At 42.8% G+C, this 21,772-nt stretch overlaps 1 protein-coding gene across 1 annotated transcript; it reads left to right on the forward strand.

Moving 5' to 3' along the window:
* Window positions 1–25: 25 nt before the first annotated feature.
* Window positions 26–18,475, forward strand: LOC110527934 (G-protein coupled receptor 22). Its single transcript, XM_021609568.2, has 2 exons — window positions 26–1,907; window positions 16,264–18,475. The coding sequence occupies exon 2, from the start codon at window positions 16,346–16,348 to the stop codon at window positions 17,834–17,836; it is 1,491 nt and encodes a 496-aa protein (XP_021465243.1). The 5' UTR covers window positions 26–1,907; window positions 16,264–16,345; the 3' UTR covers window positions 17,837–18,475.
* The last annotated feature ends 3,297 nt before the right edge of the window (window positions 18,476–21,772 follow it).

Here is a 21,772-nt window from a genome sequence, read left to right on the forward strand (position 1 = left end):
AAGTCACACCTGAAAGCAGAGACCTGTGTAACTTTGTTGTCCAACCATTGTCACATGGCAGGGCTGTGCTCCACAATGTTGGATGTTATTATGGGTGACGTCTGTCTGGCTCATGGGCACAGTAATTGGCAGCAGGTCTGGTTGTCTCCCCCACACTCCTCTAATTGCCCCCTGTCCTGTGCTGCCAGCTGGAGCCCAGCTTCCCTTGGCCTGCCAGGGGGTGGGAGAAAGCCAGGGCCAGGGAATGGCACACAGCTGCAGGGGCTGAAGTGGAGGGCCAAGGAAATGAGCCATTACACAGACAGACCAGCGAGAGGATGACGATTTTGGCAGCAGAATCAACAATCAATCTACTCTCCCTCTCATCTCAAGTTAAATGGCGTCCGGATTTTTTGTAATTTCCTCAACACATTTTGGGACGTTCCAGCTGTCCTGAGTACAATATTGAAGAGCAGTCAATAAGGGAAGGGGTATACAGACATGCCTGGTGCTCAAAATTGATGACGTATTTCATGCAGCGAGAGTTGAGTGGGGATGAATGGATGTGGTTCAGTTCGTTCAGACAGTCTTCCTGAGCCCTCACCAGCTAGCTACAATAGTTTATGCTTGTGGTTAGAAACTTCCTTGAGAATTTGAAACTTGTCTGCCGAAATAGGGAATAGGGAGTGTTCAGAATAATTCAGTTTTTATCGGATTTTCAAAAGCAATTGTGATTTAGCTGTAACCCTGGCCTGATACTACACTGTCTAGCTACTTCCCTCTAAGTTACTGCAGGAGAGCAGTGCAAGGTCGTTTGTTTGCGTTGGTCTGTGGTGTGAAAGAGGGTGGCAGTAAACAACATGTAGAGCGCCTCTCCCCCTCACTCCATCCAGCTGGCATGTCTTAATGTGATTTGGTTAATGGAAACATTTGAGTGTGTTGAATATAAACCATGCAATAATGTGGACCCGTGGATGGTTTCTGTAGGCCTATTTATCAGCTCATATGCAGAACATTTAAAGTGAGTGGGTTGTTGGATCGCTATTTCAAGCAGATTGACCTGATGCCCTTACATAGCCGTGTAGTGTAAGCATTTCACTGAACCTGTTGTATTTGGCGCATGAAGGGGTAAGGTGCACCTGTTTTCACACTACATGAAGAACCAGGAGCACCTACAGTATGTTTTGTCTGTGTATTCTGCAGTAGTCAACGGAATAACCTATCCTGCAACAGAACCATGCCCTCTGTGTATGATGCTTTCTTGACATTGGAGAGCTGAAAATCTCACACCCAGCCATGCCTGTTTAAGCCTACATCTAGTTTAGCCTGCCTTTTCTCTTTCAACGTGACTGCATTCGTTGTAGGTGGTGTTTTTTTCCCGTTCGTTATAGCCTATTGGAAATCACAGAAATCTTGTCTATCCAGTATTTGCCATATGATTTTCCACATGCGGATGACCTTGCCTGTCAAATTGAGCACCTCCCTCCTGTCACTCGGGGTGCGAAATGCAGTCGTTTCTGAATTTTACACCACCACGGTGCAGTACGTGCAAGACACGCCCCGTATTGGATGGAGGGAACGCAGCTCTCCCTCTGATCTGGCCAGAGGTACAGTAGTCTACTCTTCGCTGAGCATGTGGTCTCCGAAGACATTATTAACATGACCGTGAGAGATGAGTAGGGATTCTTTACGGTCAGCTACCTAAAACTGGTGGACGATCATCTCACGACAGAGGCAATAGCACAGCTTTTACATGCAGAGATGTAGCCTACAGCAGCATCATTAGAGTCATATTACATAGCCATAAAGCATGATATGAAATACATTGCAATATTCTGATTATTTGTCAAAGAATCAGAAGACAGAGCGCGACAAACGGACCTGCAAAAGAATGTAGCTGGGAATCTCCGGGACTGGCACGAGGCAATGTAAGTCCTATTTCCCTATTTTAACTTCATATGGTATCTAAAATGAAAACACACAGTGCATGAATTTAATACAAAGTATGCGGCCCACATGTGTAAGTGTAACAAACATTTAAATTTAACAGCCTATAGGGCAGGCTACTTGTAGTCCAATAACACATTTTACTTTACAATTTACAACTGCCCTATGATAATATTGTAATCAAAAAAATATACACATTTATTGTTTCACATGTATTAGCTACATTTTATTTTATTTGCTTGTATTAGCCTAGTGTGTTATAGCACGGTGTCCCGTACTGTACGGAATCCTAGTGTGTACATTTGATCAAATAGGTAAACGTTTGTTTTTCAATAAAAAAAATGAATATTGATTCGTTATTTTTTTAGATCATTTTAACTGTGGCAAGAAACTGTATTCGTTTTGCTTTTTGGGGTTTTTGGTGACAAATCTGTATGAAAATAGTATTGATTGACTTTTATGCATATTGGCTTTTTTCAACCTTTATTGTGGGAGAAACTGCTTGACACTAGTGATACATGCTTTGAGACTGTGTTTCTCTCACACCACTCTGGGAACACCTCCACTGCAGTCTTCAGAGATCTGACTAGGAAAACAGTATGTAGAGAGATGTCTGCCTGTTTGTGGTGTTAGTCATTAGCCAAGAGAGAGGAAAGAAGTTTAGCCAGAAAGTTGTCTTCATTAATTAACATCAGATTAATTCAAAGTGGCAGAATAAATAGAATAAACATCTATGCAGTAAAATGTAAGTAACTACATGATAAATAGAGATACTAAGAGAGAGAGAGAGAGTGATACTATTGACAGGGAGTGAAAAGGGCTCCTAAAAGCAGACCGCTTCAGCGGATGAAATCAAAAATTGAGAAAGGAGAAATGGAGATAGTGTCTATGGGGGGAGTGGTGGAGATGGAGACAGGGAAATGTGGGAGGAAGGAGGTAATTAGAGAGGGGTATGATCTTGATGTAATTATTTGGAACTCTCCTGCCGTGTGTGTGTGTGAGGGCAACCTTTTGACAGACATAGAGATACATTCATTATGAAGTCACTCTGCTCTCTCTCCCTGCAGCCAGGAGGCGAATTGGAATGACTTTTAATTGCCTCCTTCTGTAGATAAGTAACCTCATAATTTTAGAAAAGCGGCTTTGTGTCCTGCATCCCTGATCCTCTGCCCTTCCCCTCCCCTCAACACACAGTCAAACACACATTTACACACACAAGGACACATGTACACATGTGCACACACTATCAAAAGGCTCTTCCTCCTCCGCCTTCCTCTTTCTCTCTCTCTCCTTTCTTCCTCTCTTCTTTCTCCCGCTCTCTTCTTTCTCTCTCTCCTTTCTCCCGCTCTTCTTTCTCTCTCTCCTTTCTCCCGCTCTCTTCTTTCTCTGTATGTTTCTTGCTCAAGTTTTCAGTCTGGCTATTTCAGGTCCAAATTTCTGTAAAAGCCCAACCATAAATTATTCATGTAATAGGACAATATAAAGCCCCACAGTTGTCTCTGCCTCTCAAGGTCGAACAGTCCGTCTGACCAACATGCTGTTTGGCCACTTGTCCCGCAAAATAAAGGAGCTTCACAATATTAACCTAACTAAATATTAACCTAACTAAAGGAATCTCAAAAATATATTATTTCAATATAATTCTACTCACCTACTCCGTCCTTAAATAGCCCTCACATAAGGCCCCCTGAAGGCCTGTAAATCCAGCAACTTGTAATGGATTGTTTGGAGCTAGCTATATTAAATTAGACATGCAGAAAGCCTTATCTTCCACATCTCTGTCACACCACCAGTCCACCACCTTTTTCTGCTTTCATCCTCTTGCATCTCACTCTCCCCGTGTTCTCTTCATATTTCATGCAACCACACTCTCAACCAGAATAATAGCTGCATCTCTTACTGCTCTTAAGCACAGTTAAGAAATTAGCAAAACTATTTAGGACCTGGAAAGAAAGGGTAATTGGATTTCTGCATGAAAAGAAAGGATGAGGCCGTAACACAGAATGAGTGGCTGTTAAAATTCTAGACACATGGTCAGTAAGCCAATCACAGTTGAACAGGCCTGTGGCCCTCGACTGGCTCTGTTGTTATGCTATTGAAGGTCAGAGCACTGGGTTGGACAGATCATTCTCATTTCAAGTCGTGGGAATAATGAGTTGAGAATATGGCTCTTTATAATTAGGCTCACTATATATTGGAAATTCAGCCACATCCTTCTGTTTGCAGGAAGCACTGGTAGGGACCAAGAAAGCTGAAACAAGTGCAAGGAGCTATATGTCACTTTATATAACACACGGTGTACATTAACTGTGCATGTATACATTCTGGAAACAAACAAACTCTCTCTGACATCTCCCCCAATGGAACACTACTGGGGATAAAGCTATTTCCCTCTCCACGTTTACCAACAAGACCACTTAGCCTTAGCTGTTGCCCTGCTGGGCTGCTTACTGTGTGTGTGTGTGTGTGGTACTGATACTGTGTTTGTATTGCATTCCCAAAGAACTGTGCTGAAGACGGGGCCTGTGTTTTGCTTTCGTAAATGTGATATTTAAGCCACCCAAATCAGGATGTGGTGATGAATAGAAGAAGAACTCAAATAGGGCTCTGCTTTCTAAGTGGGGTGCTCACACAGCCAGCTAGTCACTTCCCACCATCTGAACCCATGCTGTCCTGAACCCATGCTGTCCTGAACCCATGCTGTCCTGAACCCATGCTGTCCTGAACCCATGCTGTCCTGAACCCATGCTGTCCTGAACCCATGCTGTCCACTCCATGTACTTAGTTCTGTGAGGCTGGACTGCATGCAGTAAAGAACCATTTAGTTGTGTTGTTATTCACCTCGTCATGTTGTGAGGCTTCACATTGGAAAGTTGTCATTGTATTTGAACATAAAGCAGTCTTTTTGTGTTTCGCTGCGTTGTTAGTAATGTGTTTAAGTCTATTGTCTTGGAGTGAATGATACAGTAGATAGAGGGTTGTCCTGTGTTTTTACTGTGACATTGTAATTTGTTGGTTTGTTTATGACACATGTTTGAGAAAGCAATTGACATGTGGGAGGGATGGATGGAGGGACAGGGCCAGCGGTTGCTAGTGCGGCTCTTCCAACCCAGACCATCGTCTCTCCTTCCATTTGTTTTCACATTCTATCTCCTGCTCTATTATTAATGTATTCAAACTCTGTGGATTGTGACAAAGAGCAAAGAGAACGTTGACAGTGTTTGCAGAAAAACAAAACAATAAACCACACGAAAGATGCAGTGTTATTACTATGATTTAGTGGAAAGTTAGAGATATTGTACTATACATAAAGCAGTGCAGGTGTAAATTAACACCATCACAATGCACTCTCTCTGTTTCCCTCCCTCCACTCATGTTTTCACTTTTTAATTTGAACAACCTGTTAGATCAGACCGTCTCAAAGGAATATGATAATTATGCTCCACTGCAATTCATATTTAACTCTGTCTTAACCCACTTGTGCAGCAAGGCACAAATGTATGTGTGAAAAATATACAGTAGTATAATATAGAGTTCGACCGATTTTAATCGGAATGGCCAATTTTTTATTTTAGTGCCGATTTCAAGTTTTCATAACAATCGGTAATCGGCATTTTTGGACAACAATTATGGCCGATTACATTGCACTCCACGAGGAGACTGCGTGGCAGGCTGACTACCTGTTATGCGAGTGCAGCAAGGAGCCAAGGTAAGGGGCTAGCTAGCATTAAACTTGTCTTGTAAAAAAAACAATCAATCTTAACATATTCACTAGTTAACTACACATGGTTGATGATATTACTAGTTTATCTAGCTTGTCCTGCGTTGCACATAATCGATGTGGTGCCTGTTAATTCATCATTGAATCACAGCCTACTTCGCCAAACGGGTGATTTAACAAGCGCATTCGCGAAAAAAGCTCTGTCGTTGCACCAATGTGTACCTAACTATAAACATCAACGCCTTTCTTAAAATCAATACACAAGTATATATTTTTAAACCTGCATATTTAGTTAAAAGAAATTCATATTAGCAGGCAATATCAAACTGGGCAAATTGTCACTTCTCTTGCGTTCATTGCACGCAGAGTCAGGGTATATGCAGCAGTTTGGGCCGCCTGGCTCATTGCGAACTAATTTGCTAGAATTTTACATAATTATGACATAACATTGAAGGTTGTGCAATGTAACAGCAAAATTTAGACTTATGGATGCCTCCCGTTAGATAAAATACACAACGGTTTTGTATTTCACTGAAAGAATAAACGTTTTGTTTTCTAATTGATAGTTTCCGGATTTGACCATATTAATGACCTAAAGCTCGTATTTCTGTGTGTTATTATATTATAATTAAGTCTATGATTTGATAGTGCAGTCTGACTGAGCCATGGTAGGCAGCAGCAGGCTCGTGAGCATTCATTCAAACAGCATTTTCCTGCGTTTGCCAGCAGCTCTTCGCAATGCTTGAAGAATTGCTTCAAGCATTGCGCTGTTTATGACTTCAACCCTATCAACTCCCGAGATTATGGTGGCAGTACTAAAGTACCTATTAGAACATCCAATAGTCAAAGGTATATGAAATACAAATGGTATAAAGAGAAATAGTCCTATAATAACTACAACCTAAAACTTCTTATCTGGGAATATTGAAGACTCATGTTAAAAGGAACCACCAGCTTTCATATGTTCTGAGCAAAGAACTTAAACGTTAGCTTTTTTACATGGCACATATTGCACTTTTACTTTCTTCTCCAACACTTTGTTTTTGCATTATTTAAACCAAATTGAACATGTTTCATTATTTCAGCCGAAATAGATTTTATTGATGTGCTATATTAAGTTAAAATATAAGTGTTCATTCAGTATTGTTGTAATTGTCATTATTACAGATATGTATATTAAAATTGTCCGATTTAATCTGTTCGGCTTTTTTTGGTCCTCCAATTATCGGTATCGGCGTTGAAAAATCATAATTGGTCGACCTCTAGTATAATAGTAGTACAACAGTATGATGAATGAGATTGTTTACATCAATCTTTTGTGACAGTTTTTTGGCATGATAAGAGGATAAAGTATTTCACTAAGAACCCTATAGGAAATGTCTATTCTCTGTGTGGGATCTGTGTCCTTCCTCCTTTTCTCTCTCCATCCCCATCTCCCTCCTTGTCTGTCTCAGGGAGCTGGCCCAGCCTTCTCTTTAACTCCCTAAAGGCCAGCGTCACATCAGAATGATGGATCTGCCACCTGGCAGCAGATAGATGTGGGAGAGGACCAGGCTGAGGTGCTGTGGGGGGGAACAGTAGAATAAGCAGAAAATGATGCATGACTGTTCATACTTCCTACTGTAATGACGGGGGTACATTACTTGGCCCAGACACGGTTCCAGGACTGAGCTGCTTGCACTTTACCTGATCATCTGCAGTGTTTGTTGTGAGGGCTTTTAGTGCCACTCTCTCAAGTGTGCTCTGTGAAGACGGTTTCTATTATGCTGCAAATTCAATGGATATCAAATAATTTTACATGGGTGTCAAGATAATGTGCTCACAGCATTTCAATCAGGTAAATGGGTCTACAGTATATAAAGCTGTTAACAAAGATATGTAAAGGACATATAAATTCCACCAAACCGCAATGGAGCAGAATCTGCTTTCTCCTCCAAACTGACCTCACTTTCATGACTACCACAGCCCTTATGATTCAAACACCATCTCCCTCTGTCCCTTAGGTCGGGAATTTCCCATCCCTGGCCATATCATACACTTTCTTTTCCATCCCCCCTCTCTCCCTTAAACTCTCAGTAAGTAGCAAGCCAGTCTTCATTATAAACTCTGCAGAGTGCATTGAGTAGTTATTGTTTCCAGGCTGGTGACTCAACAGTTGCCCAGTTGGGTGTTGATTATATCCTGCCATACCTGGAAATGTGAATGGTGCCAGAGATACTGTATATATTGACGAGGTGGTCTTGTCTCCCCCTAACAATGGGAGTCATTGTCACAAAGGCGGGAAGTCAGGCGGTCTGCTTATTAAGTAGAATCACTGTATTCCCACGTGGACAGATTTTGACGGGAGTGGACCCTCTCGCTTCACCTCTTCCTCTGATGCTACATATGAATTCAATTGTTCTTTGTGAGAGTGAAGTCATTACTCTTTCTGCTGGTCGGAAGTGGAAAACACAATTACCTGGAGCCCCAGAGCTCCCCTGTGGGCCTCCTCTAGCAAGCAGCAGAAGACTTAATTAGAGTTAGAATTAGAGCTGCTGCACCTGGGTTTCACACTGTCCAGAGCAGACTGAGGGTGCAGACTCTGCAGAGCATGCAGATGATTAACTGTTGAGTGACGGACGGCTCATAGCTGGACTGGTGCTGAGTTGAAAATTAACTGGTAGAGCCCTTGTTGCTCTCACTGCAGTGCTTTCATCACTGACTGTCTAGATACTGAACTAACAAGGGGAACTATGTTAACACGTTTCTGCTCTGCCAGACCTGCGCTCTCTCCCTTGTGATGGGAAAAACACTTTGACACTATGGTAACCAAGGTCTTCCACAGGCAGGAGGTGAGGCTTCGCTGTGTTTTGTGATTAGACATGCGGCTGTAAGGCCATGTGACCCTGGGTTAGCGCTATCTGGGATCCTTGGGACATCCCTACCCTAACCTTAAGCTTTACTCTAACCTTAACCTTTACCTTAACCATTTAAAATGTCAACTTCAATGGGGTAACGTCAGAGTTGGGATGTCCCAAGGATTCCGGATAGCATGGACCGTGGCCCTTTCTCCGGACACTTGGGACGACGCTACCCTAAACCCTAACCCTATGTTATAAAAGAGTCAATCCAGACCGTTTTTGGGGGGGGCGATTTCACTTGGTTTTTAGAAGCTTACCCCACTGCAGAACGAGCATGAAGAAAACTGCTAACTACCGACTAACAAAAAATGAGCTTCTCCTTTCATCCATAACCATAACCCTTACCTTACCTTAACCCTTACCTTAACCGTTTTAAATTTCAACGTCAATGGGGTGCAGAGCATGTGAGCGGAGTTGAGCAGTTGGAAATCCCACTCATGGAGCACATCGCTCCAGCTCTCTATGTCCTTTCCAACCACTCTGCTAAAAACTGCTCCGCACTCACAGGAAAAAAAAAACTGCCTTCGCTTCATTCTCCATTCACAATTTAACCATCTATTTTTGTGACTACCTGGACCTAAACATTTTGTTTTTGAAGTATTTAAACCAAACCATGTGGATTTGAATGAAAAGTATTTGAATAAACATGAAAAGGTGAATGTAAGAAGCGCTCATAATTTCAAATAGGCTACATGTCATTTTAAACTGCATATAAACACTCTAAATAGGTCAGGAGCCAGACAGGGAACCTACGGGACTAAAATGAACTATTTAGGCTATATTATTTAAACTATTTCAAGGCAATAGCCTACAGAGAAATACATTTTGAAGCATTTGTGAGTGCAACACAATAGGCTAGTAGGGACATAAAGCACTCAGGAATTAATCAACATTTCATTGTATTAAATCATTATAGCCAGCCTCCGGAGTGGCGCAGCGTTCTAAGGCACTGCATCACTGTGTCACAGTCGACAGTGACCTGGACACCCATGAGGCGCCACACAATTGGTCCAGTCTCGTCTGGGTTAGGGCCAGGATTTCCTTGTCCCATCGTGCTCTAGCGACTCCTTGTGGTGGGCCAGGCGCCTGCAAGCTGACCTCGGTCACCAGCTGGATGGTGTTTCCTCCGACACATTGGTGCTGCTGGCTCCCGGATTAAGCGAGCAGTCAAGAAGCAGTGCGGCTTGGCAGTGTCATGTTTCGGAGGATGCATGGCTCTTGACCTTCGCCTCTGCCGAGTCCGTAGAATATCTCCTCACTTGCAGAGCCACTGGGGATGCTAAGCACCCTTTTAGCCACTCTTGCCAGGCTGGGCAGATGCAGTTTATATATATATATATACAGTGCCTTGCGAAAGTATTCGGCCCCCTTGAACTTTGCGACCTTTTGCCACATTTCAGGCTTCAAACATAAAGATATAAAACTGTATTTTTTTGTGAAGAATCAACAACAAGTGGGACACAATTATGAAGTGGAATTACATTTATTGGATATTTCAAACTTTTTTAACAAATCAAAAACAGAAAAATTGGGCGTGCAAAATTATTCAGCCCCTTTTACTTTCAGTGCAGCAAACTCTCTCCAGAAGTTCAGTGAGGATCTCTGAATGATCCAATGTTGACCTAAAATGACTAATGATGATAAATACAATCCACCTGTGTGTAATCATGTAATCATCATGTATAAATGCACCTGCACTGTGATAGTCTCAGAGATCCGTTAAAAGCGCAGAGCGATAGATAATATTGAAATGGAAGGAGTATCAGACCACTGCAAATCTACCAAGACCTGGCCGTCCCTCTAAACTTTCAGCTCATACAAGGAGAAGACTGATCAGAGATGCAGCCAAGAGGCCCATGATCACTCTGGATGAACTGCAGAGATCTACAGCTGAGGTGGGAGACTCTGTCCATAGGACAACAATCAGTCGTATATTGCACAAATCTGGCCTTTATGGAAGAGTGGCAAGAAGAAAGCCATTTCTTAAAGATATCCATAAAAAGTGTCGTTTAAAGTTTGCCACAAGCCACCTGGGAGACACACCAAACATGTGGAAGAAGGTGCTCTGGTCAGATGAAACCAAAATTGAACTTTTTGGCAACAATGCAAAATGTTATGTTTGGCGTAAAAGCAACACAGCTCATCACCCTGAAAACACCATACCCACTGTCAAACATGGTGGTGGCAGCATCATGGTTTGGGCCTGCTTTTCTTCAGCAGGTACAGGGAAGATGGTTAAAATTGATGGGAAGATGGATGGAGCCAAATACAGGACTATTCTGGAAGAAAACCTGATGGAGTCTGCAAAAGACCTGAGACTGGGACGGAGATTTGTCTTCCAACAAGACAATGATCCAAAACATAAAGCAAAATCTACAATGGAATGGTTCAATAATAAACATATCCAGGTGTTAGAATGGCCAAGTCAAAGTCCAGACCTGAATCCAATCTAGAATCTGTGGAAAGAACTGAAAACTGCTGTTCACAAATGCTCTCCATCCAACCTCACTGAGCTCGAGCTGTTTTGCAAGGAGGAATGGGAAAAAAATTCAGTCTCTCGATGTGCAAAACTGATAGAGACATACCCCAAGCGACTTACAGCTGTAATCGCAGCAAAAGGTGGCGCTACAAAGTATTAACTTAAGGGGGCTGAATAATTTTTGAAATATCCAATAAATGTCGTTCCACTTCATGATTGTGTCCCACTTGTTGTTGATTCTTCACAAAAAAATACAGTTTTATATCTTTATGTTTGAAGCCTGAAATGTGGCAAAAGGTCGCAAAGTTCAAGGGGGCCGAATACTTTCGCAAGGCACTGTATATATATTAGGTAGGTAGGCCTAAAGGTTTTTGGGCAAAAATAACCCAATCAATACGGAAAGCTCCTTGAACATGGGAATATGCCAGGCCTATTGGGTCAAAATCAATTATGGCCTATTGTATAGATAATTTAACAAAATTAATTAAGAGATCTGATTTTTAGTTTGTAAATACTTTGCTACAATGACACACTTAGTTATCTACCCACCCCGTTGCTTTCTTTTAGCATGTGCATGTAATAAGTACACCATCATGCTTTCAGGTGTCTTTTCAGAATCCACAATGATTATTTAGTTGTGGACACTACATCACCGCACTCCCCCTCTTGCTCCTGGCCCTCATCTTTTTAAGTCACTTTGATTTAGCACCTGTGTGTTTTATCAGTTTCTTTATAAAAAAATATTTAGCGAACTCCATGACAGTAGCTAAAGCAAGGGGCAATAGCAGCACACAAGTAGACTACAAATGCATGCTGGGCCAGGCATGCCCTGAGCTCATGAACTGAGCGCTACTGGAGCGAAATTGGAGTAGGCGAGAAGGCCGACGCTCCAGCCTTTGGTAATCTCGCTCCAGTCAAATTGGGCAAGCTCCGCTCACATATTCTGATGGGGTGAAGTCAGAGTTGGGTCATCCCAAGCTTACCATTTAGCAAAAACCCTGTGTCCGTGGTCAAAACAATCATATTGGATTGTATCTTGGGCTGCGTTTAGATAGGCAGCCCAATTCAAAAGACCAATTAGTGGAAAAAAGATCAGGGCTGCATTCATTACGTTTTTACCTTCTGGAACATTCAGTTGAACGTGAACTGTGCTCTACTGAACGACCAGTTGAAAAACGGGGAGGGGTGGCTTGTGGCTCTGCCCTTTAAATATGTCACTCATTGCTTCAAGCCACACCCACCAAATGGGAGCCAACGTACCTCAGTCTGTTCAAGAATGTTTTGGGGAAACGTGTTTAGTACAAGGTAGCAAACATTCAAGCAACTGAACACACCTCTGAATTGGGCTGCCTGTCTAAATGCACCCTAAGAAATCCAAACACATTCTTGAGTGTCTCCAGCCTCATTGCTTTTGGTCCTGAACCTGTTATTTACAAGGAGAGCCTATGGGGACATAACCTAGTTTTATTCAAGTGTCTGTTGCGCAACAAGATAGAGACCAGGATTAATAGAGTATAACAGGATTCCTCTCTACATCGATCCACTATCACAGCAGCATCATCACAGAGAGTGCATTTCCCAGGTAGGAATGAAGTTGTCTCCCCCTATCAAGAGAGACTGTAAGTGTCGCACCTGAAGATATCATGCAGTTCTCCGCACATGGTGGATGATGTGTGTGTGTGTGTAAGCCCTTTGAGGAAAACAGAGCAGAGGGAGCAGGAGACTAGGCAGGATCAGGGTTAGGCTGGTGGGAGAGATTGGAGTGGAACAAAAACAACCCCATCCTCTCTCCCTTGGGCTTGTTTACCCTTGCAGCATGATTGCAATTTTCCCTCCCTACTTCCCTTCCTTTCTCCTTCCTTCCTTTCCCATCAGAAAGTGATGCAGGAAGACAAAAACATCAGAGATCAGAGATGCCTGCAATGGGTCCAATGTTTGAAGAAGGTCTCGTTCAATATCTACCACCAACTCTATGTGTGTTCAGGGACTCTGTCCCTCTCCTCTTATCTCTTTATCGTCTCGTAGTGCAGTGGTGATCAGGCAGTCTGCTCATGAAACCAGCCAGCTGAAAATCTCTAGGATAAGTGGAGCATAGGACTGCAATGCTCTGTACACCTCCCTCCCTCTCTTGTCCTAGCCCTTTAATTTTCACCTCATTTCTCACATGTTTTCTGTCTCTTTTAGAATATACTGGAAAATGTATCAGCCTCTGCATTCAGTTGTCTCATCATCCATGAAATGTTTTAATGTTCTCATCCATTTTCCAGTTCTGGAATAAACTCTACAAGTGTTGCTTGTTTTCTAAAACCCCAACAAGGAAGCTGTAGCCTGTCGTGGGTCAGTTAACACTTTCACTGCCACAAACATGGTGTCACACAGTAGCTGAGTAGTACTACAGCATGTGTGCCCTCATTAACCATTCTAGACCCTCGCAGACTAGTTGCTATGGCTAAGATAACACATGACATTTGGTCCATCTTTCAACCACGTGTGATTTCTAAAGTAGTGCAGAAGGTGTCGGGCATAGGCGCAATTTACTGATTGGTCCAATTTCCTGATTTTAAAGCACACATTGTGATTTTGATGAATCAATTGATTGCCCTCAGCAGCAGGACTCTAGTGACTGTTCAGGAATTGTGTCATAGGACATCACCACTGGTGTGTTGCCAATACAGCAGTAGGTTATAGTCTGGCCTGTAGACACTAATCTGATTTACCCCAGAGCAGCTCAGGTTAGAAAACAGATTATACATTTTATCTCTGAAGTCTTTATTCCACTGACACACAAGGTTTAGCACAGTACTTTGTTTGTCTGACTTGTGTTTTTGATTGTGTATTACACATAGCGTATTTTGGAATGTAGCTTTGCAGCATCGTGGTGATTCATCGTGGCCATGCCAAACTATGCAGTAGATTTTACAGCGAGCAATTAAGACCTTGTACTACCACCTCTTACACACAAAAATGTTAATTTATCGGTTTCACGTGTGAATGTCAGGAAATTGTGACCCTAAATACCTAACGATATCTTATTATGAAACGTGCTCATGTGTCATGTGCTGTTTGTTCATGCATGTTTTGTCTGTTTCGATGCATGTCCTGATGTAGCACCGTAAATGCTCTGTGCACTCTAAACCAAAGCCACCATGACTGATGCTGACATTTTATTCAGATTCAGATCAACTTTATTATCCCACCAAGGGGGAAATTCATTTGGTCATGTTCTTAAAAAGACGGTACATTAAACATAACACAGAAACTACACACAATTTGTCGTTCAAAGTGCTATAGCCACACATTTAAAGTGAAAGTGCAATATATTGTATACTCAATATGGTAAACAGTAAACCGTAAATACGGTTACATGAAATTATAGCAGAATGTGCCCTAGTGGGCTAAACCGGCATGGCGGCTTGTTAGACAAAAGGAGAAGTGGGGGTCGACTAAGAAGTCACTACAGAGTGATAATTATGACAATTGAAATGCTAATCCTTTGCACATGAACGCTCAGTCATTCGTGAACAATTGCAATCAATATGTATATTTACGCTCAGTGTGTCGTCTTGATCGCTGGTGAAAAGTTGTTTATTTTGTAGAATTGTCCATCTCTCTCCCCCTCTCGCTCTCTCTCGGTTCTGGTTAGAGGGGATAGTTCAGAGTGACATTCATTCGTTTCGTTATAGAATAGATGTTTTGGCGGTTGTCGTTCTTCGCGTTCAACGATACCGAATTCCTAGCTGCAGACTAGTAATTAATATCAAAGACTTGTTCTTATTCTGTCGGTATCGATAGTCTAAGAGTTTAACCACATGGTATGGTTAAAAGATTCAGCAATGGTCTACAACCTTTGTCCCCTCCTAATGGAGAAAAACATGGTCTGGTGAAAATTTCTCAAAGTTGGGTTTTATTCGGAATTGCAGAAAAGGGGCTGTCCCAGGATGTCTGACCCTAACTGGGCTCAGGGGCGGTCCTCTGATTTAGTTCAAAACAAAAGGGAATTGTGTTTTCCTTCATTAAACAGTCCAAAATCATATTACGCAATTTTACAAACAGTATCATACTCACTCATTCAGCTTATACAACAATTAGATGTAAACCTCATATCTGAGGCTATTATATAAACAGCGTTATGGTAATGTGGCCACACCGTCTCCCATGAGCTTCCCCAAGTTGTAACAAACGGACCAGTTCGTAGCTGGATTCTTCACCGATCTTTTATACTTTCTCCTGAACATGAAATTTGTTCGTACCTCAAGTTCTGTGAGGTGGAAGAAATTCCTTTGTGCTCTATGAAAAATTGACTCTCTCTATACTGTGTGTCCATGAGGAGATCCTCAGGAATCTACGACGTCTCTCTGACCGCAGCAGCCTAGTTGAAGGAGCAAAGGGGGAGGCAGGGAGAAGGGGATAGGGCTTGCTATACCCAAAGAGGGCAACATCATGACACAAGTGACCAACATACTAATGCCTAATGGCTGTTGGAATAAATGATTCCCCATATCTCTCTGTTTTTAATTTTCTTTTGAAGAACTCTCTTTCCCCTTGTCCGGCTGCTGCTGTGACTGTATTTTGAGTGAAGGGTTTGAGTACTGTCCTGTAAAATGCTTTCAAATTTTAGGAGGATGAGTTTTGTGTTCAGGTTGGTGGCTGATAATTGATCTATACCAATTATCCTTCCTGCCATCTTAATTAAGCGCTGAAGCTTGACTTGGTCTCGCACTCGCATGTTTCCGAATACGCATATCAGACCAAAGGACAGCACACTCTGCAGGACAGATTTATAGAAAATTTGTAAGATATGGCGGTCAACATTAAAATGGTTTAGTTTGTGTAAAAAACACATTGTCATGATGTAGTCAATCTCCTTGAGGAGAGGCCGGTTCTGCCATGATGTAGTTTAACCTCCAGTGGATTATACAGACGCTTCTAGACCACCGACTGCCATTTCTCTGAATTCATGGTTCAAATGATTTCACATTGAATTTGATGTCCTGAAATTAATTTGAAGAGCAGTCAATTCTGACAAATTACATAACATCTATGCACATACAGTGAAAGCCCAAAAAATATAGCAGGCAATCCGAGTTATAGCTAACTGGTCAAAGATCATAACCAGTTTGCTGATTGTGATATTTATGTTTGATTACTTACCTTTGCCTTTTTATACCTTTAATTAACCATTGAATTTCTAGACCCCCACCAGACACTTCATCCCCCCTGTCTCCCTTTCTCTGCAGGACTGTCACTGAACTGTTCTCCATCACCATCAGGGAGCCAGGTGGCAGCATGAGAACACATCACGGCTGAGAGGTCACCAACATGGAGACGGACAGCTACACCCCGACCCCGGTCCCCAGCGACTGGGCTGGGATGGTGGTGAGTGTCGGGGCCCTGGAGGCGGTCTCAGGGGGGAGTGTCTCCTCCAGCACAGCCTGGTACATGCCCTACTCCCTGGGCTTCCAGGTGTCCCTGACTGCTTTCCTTATGCTGGAGCTGGTGCTGGGCTTCAGCAGCAACATGACGGTGCTGGTGCTCTACTGCTCTCAGTCCAACCTGGTCGACTCGGTCAGCAACATGGTCACGGTCAACCTGCATGTGCTGGATGTGGTGTTGTGCGTGCTGTGTCTGCCTCTGACCCTGGTGGTGGTGCTGCTACCCCCAGGGCCAAACCTGGCCCTGCTCTGCTGCTTCCACGAGGCCTGTGTCACCTTTGCCTCCATCTCTACTGCCATTAACGTGCTGGTCATTAGTGTGGACCGCTACGACATCTCTGTCCGACCCGCCAACCGGTTGCTCACCCCGCGGAGGGCAGGGCTGTTGCTGACTGCTGTCTGGGCCACGTCTCTGGCCGTCTTCTTCATCCCTTTCCTGGAGGTGGAGTTTCTCACAGGAGGGTCGGAGAATGGGAAGCACATCCCCGCCTCATCCTCCTCCGCCGCCACCACCTTGGCGCCAGTGTGGCGTAACCGGACGCTGCTGTGTGTGGGCGGCCAGGGTTACCACACAGGCTTGGCCATGTACTACCACCTCCTGCTGCAGGTGCCCATCTTCTTTACCACGGTGGCAGTCATGCTGTTCACATACTCACGGATCCTGCGGGCCTTGAACATTCGCATCGGCTCCCATATTAAGAACAGCCAGCGCTTCAGGCGCCCACACTGTAGGGGGGGCCGTAAGAGACAGAAGCAGAAGGCAGGGCTGGGAGTGATAGAGGGAGGAGAGCAGTGTACAGACACAAGCAAGCCGCTCTCTCACCCTCCCTGCATCCCCCCCATCTCCACAGCCACCTCCCCCCCAGCCCTGTCCTCAGACCCTCTGGTCAGCTTAGAAGGCCCTGCCACTGCTGCCCCTGTCCCTGGTCCCACTGTCCAGGCGTCTGTGTCGGCCATCATCGCACTGCGGCGGGCTGTGAGGCGTCACCGGGACCGGCGGGAGCGCCAGCGGCGCGTCTTCAGGATGTCCCTCCTCATCATCTCCACCTTCCTGGGCTGCTGGGCTCCTCTGTCCATGGCCAATTTGCTGATCCTGGGCCTGGGCCCCAGCGACACCCTGGTCAGCATGCGCCTGTGGTTCCTGGCCCTGGCCTACGGCACCACCGTCTCCCACCCACTGCTCTATGCCTTTACGAGGCAGAAGCTGCGGCGTGCCCTCAGGGCCAAGGTAAAGAAGCGGGTGGTGTCCCTGCTGCAGTTGGACCCCTCGCCAGGAGGGACAGTCATACACAACTCCTGGGTGAAGCCAAGGAAGGGATGTCAGTTACGGCTGGAGGGCAGCGACGCCACTGGCCGTTGCCTGGCAGAGCCCCTGTGAGAACAGCACAGACTGAGTGTGTATAACACTACTGACAGACCTGCTCGTTATACAGGTCTGTGTGAAGGTAATTGACTCTTCACTAAGCCCCGCCCTCTTAGTTATTGTTCCTGCCTCGTCAAGATTTTCCCAGGAAGCCAAATTCCTCATTCAAACCACTGGAGAAAACCCATCACAATGATCTCAAACTGTGTTTTTTATACACAATTAAATGAAACAGACTACCCCTTGCTGATTAGGAGACTCTCGGGTACATTGTGGTGGACTCATCACAATCGCTTTACAGAAACCTGATTAAAAATGGGAGTGTATCTTTTAAATGTATCTTTTAGTCTGGCTAGCCACTGCCATGACTCAGCATGTTGTACATGAGTAAAAGTAAAGATACCTCCATAAAAAATTACTCAAGTAAAAGTCACCCAGTAATATACTACTTGAGTAGAAGTGTAAAAGTGTGTGGTCTTAAATATACTTAAGTATCAAAAGTAAAAGTATAAATAATTTCATATTCCTTTTTATTAAGTAAACCAGGCGGCACAATTGTCTTGTTTTTTGTGTATTTACAGATAACCAGGGGCACACTCCAACACTCAGACATAATTTACAAACTAAGCATTTGTGTTTAGTGAGTCCGCCAGATCAGAGGCAATATGGGATGTTCTTTTGATAAGTGTGTGAATTGGACCATTTTCCTGTCCTGCTAAGCATTTGAAATATAATGAGTACTTTTTGGTGTCAGGGAAAATGTATGCAGTAAAAAGTACATTATTTTCTTTATGAATGTAATGGAGTAAAAGTAAAAGTTGTCAAACTATAAATAGCAAAGTACAGATACCCCCCCCCCCCCCCCCCCCCAAAACGACTTAAGTAGTATTTTAAAATATTTTTACTTAAGGTCTTTACACCAATGCTTTTGGAGCTAACTAGTTCTCCCGATCGTATCCTGATGTCGACAGCAGATGAGAGTTGTACTCATAATAGGCCTATAGATAATTTAGCTAGCTGACATGCATTTGGAGAAAACAAGTTATATTAACTGGCTAGCTAGCTAGTGTTAGCAACGTTTTTTAATGGTGGCCAATGAGACTGAGAGCTAGCTAGTAAACAATACAGCAAAAGTATAATTTTGGATTTGAAAAATACTCCAACAGGCTCTGCATTTCAGGAATCACAGTAGCAAGTACCCCTAGTGCACTGTTAAATTATTTAGCCATTTAAACTATTCATTTTGTGAGCAAATCTATCTAATTTTTCCACTGCCCTCATTGGCTTCCATGCGTTTGAAACGAAAACTTGTCCGTGGATGTTGGACACACGCTTGGTTAGAGACCAATGGTGCATTCATGACAAGTCAAACTCGAAACCCCCAAGTTAAAATGAACTTCAGTTATTTGTGTAGAGCTTCCAATTGATTCTGATTAGGGTTGCAAAGGGAGGGTATATTACTGGAAACCAAGTTTACCAGTAAACTACCAGAATTTTGATATCTTTCAAGTATTTTATGTAATCTATCACAAGAAATCTAGTGGCCCTTTTGGGTACTTCAGATTTGTAAAGGTGTCTATAATTATGTCTGGCCCTCTGTGTGGCCTTATCACATGAGGACCATGAAATAAGATGATTTAAATAAAACAATTACTGACACAGCTGTTAAACATTATCCTTAATATAAACCATCAACTTAGTGAATAACATTGGTGTTTAATATGAGAGTTTCAGTATGAAATGTACACTTATTTATTTTACTATGAAAGTATGTATTTGTTTTCAATGTTTTTGGATCAAATTGGTGGCAGATGGGAAAAAGGTAAAGAAGTATTTGGAAGAGTTTCAGAGTTAATTGAAAATAATGCCATTGTTGATTTGATGCTTTTTTTTCATTAATTAGGCTATTTTGTCTTGACATTTCTTTTATATATGAAATGTATTCATATATAGTATAATTTTTTTATATCTGTGTCCATATTGTCCATGAGTTTCTACTAGATAGACTATCTACTGGAAACTCATTAACAATATGGACACAAATATGAAAAAGGAATACTATATATATCAATAAAAAAATTATTCAAGTATACATTACCAAAGTTACAATAGATTGCCATAGATTTTCTGTTAATTACTGAAGATTCCAGTACTTTGGTAATCTACGAGTAGCTTTGCAACCCTAAATCTGATACTTTCCAAGTGGGAAACTCGGTCCTCATCTTTCTATAATAAGTTTCCATGTCGTAAATTTCAGACTTTCCGAGTTCCAAGTAGTCTTAAATGCACCACAAGGCCCCTAGGTTCCGGTCTATTCCCAGATAACTTTATTTTTATATATTAAATACTGTACATGTAGACTGCTTAGTTATTGCAGTTGAACTGAAGTCTGGCCAAGACGATTCCCATGGACGGCCCCATAGAGAAGTCAAATTTGAAAATTCCTTTAGTCATCACCTTTGTACAAAAAAACATCCATAGAATTATTATTATTGTCACTGAGGTCGATTTATTTTTCTATCACTCACAGGCGAAGATATGAACATTTTGCATTCATGCTCTGACATCATGAACCAGCTGTCCAGGGGGAAGAGCCTGTTGGTTTGTTTACCTGATACCGCCAAATATTTTTATAACTAACCCAAGATAGACCACAACCTGTCGTTTACAATGGGAACAAATTAATCGTAGTGGGCAGAACAAGCAAGGAGTTGGGCAGATCCTATTGGCGCGTTCTAGCAAACCTTTGCATATTTCAGTTATTGAACAACTACTCTGAAGTGCGCATGTGCAATAATTTGTCTTTACGTTCTTCCAAACAATGCGATGTCTTACCACTCTGGCAAAGGGTAAAGTCTACAACACTTTGTCCACTCTGTTGATAACAGATTTTAGTTTTGGGAATTGTATTGAGATCAAATATTTAATTGATGAGACCATTTCAGACAAAATCATCTCGATCCCTCTTCTCCCACTGCCGGCCACTGGGCTTCCAATATCACGATTTGGTAGTGAGTGGAAACGCTAAGCGGATGCTTCACATTTATACATTCGGTGAAGTATCTGTCTCATTGTTCTATCTGTGATACTGCTGTTTGTCCAGTGCGCACTAAGTGGTAGTGCGCAGGCATAGACATTCTGCTAAATGCCGATGTAGAAAGATGGCAACAGCCACAAAACGGCGATTGTAAAGATTATGTTGAAAACCACGGTCGTCCAATTTGGACGCTGTTTCCATTCCATATATACCAGAAATACTTTAAGAAATGAGATGGGAACCTCAATGGCCAATGAATGGAGGAACGTAAAAGGCCCTGCTCAGCAGACTTTTGATCAATTGAGTTCACGTTGTCAGGCTAAGCAATCCCTTCGAAAGGTAAATGATATGAGTCGAGAAACCTGCCCATTTTCCTGAAAAGTACCAAATGTCCCGATTTGAAAGCTATATGGTTATTATCTCCCATCTTGGAAAATATGTATAAATGTTGTGTTTTATTAGCTAGCACCCAATTGACTCCCATTCACTCCATGTCCCACTCCCAACATCGCCTAGAATGCACCGCGCGGCCCCTTGACAACGTACGGGCAATGTTACACAATAGGTGTTAATATACGAATTGAATGGATTTTCCCATCTCATTTCTTAAAGTATTTCTGAGGTATACCTCAACGTTAGAGACCGTTAGTATCCAACGGAGCACTGCAATTGGTTGCCAAAAAATCTTGGGCGAGGCTTAGGGAATTGTCAGTAATACACTGTAGCATCCACCTCGGGGACATAGTACAATATAACCACCAGCAAACCAGTGCTAGATTTCAGAAACACAATTTGCAGCACTATAGTCCAACCATGTTGTTGCATCTCTGAGTCCTCAGCCACCTTACTCTGCCTCCTATACTAATAAATTATTTGTTAGAACAAACAAAGCATAAAAGACAAGATAATGACAG

Source organism: Oncorhynchus mykiss, chromosome 7 (assembly GCF_013265735.2).
Source record: "Oncorhynchus mykiss isolate Arlee chromosome 7, USDA_OmykA_1.1, whole genome shotgun sequence".
NCBI classification, from domain to species: Eukaryota; Metazoa; Chordata; class Actinopteri; order Salmoniformes; family Salmonidae; genus Oncorhynchus; species Oncorhynchus mykiss.

Coding starts and splice junctions, on each gene's coding strand:
- LOC110527934 (XM_021609568.2), top strand. CDS start 16,346: ATGGAGACGGACAGCTACACCCCGACCCCGGTCCCCAGCGACTGGGCT.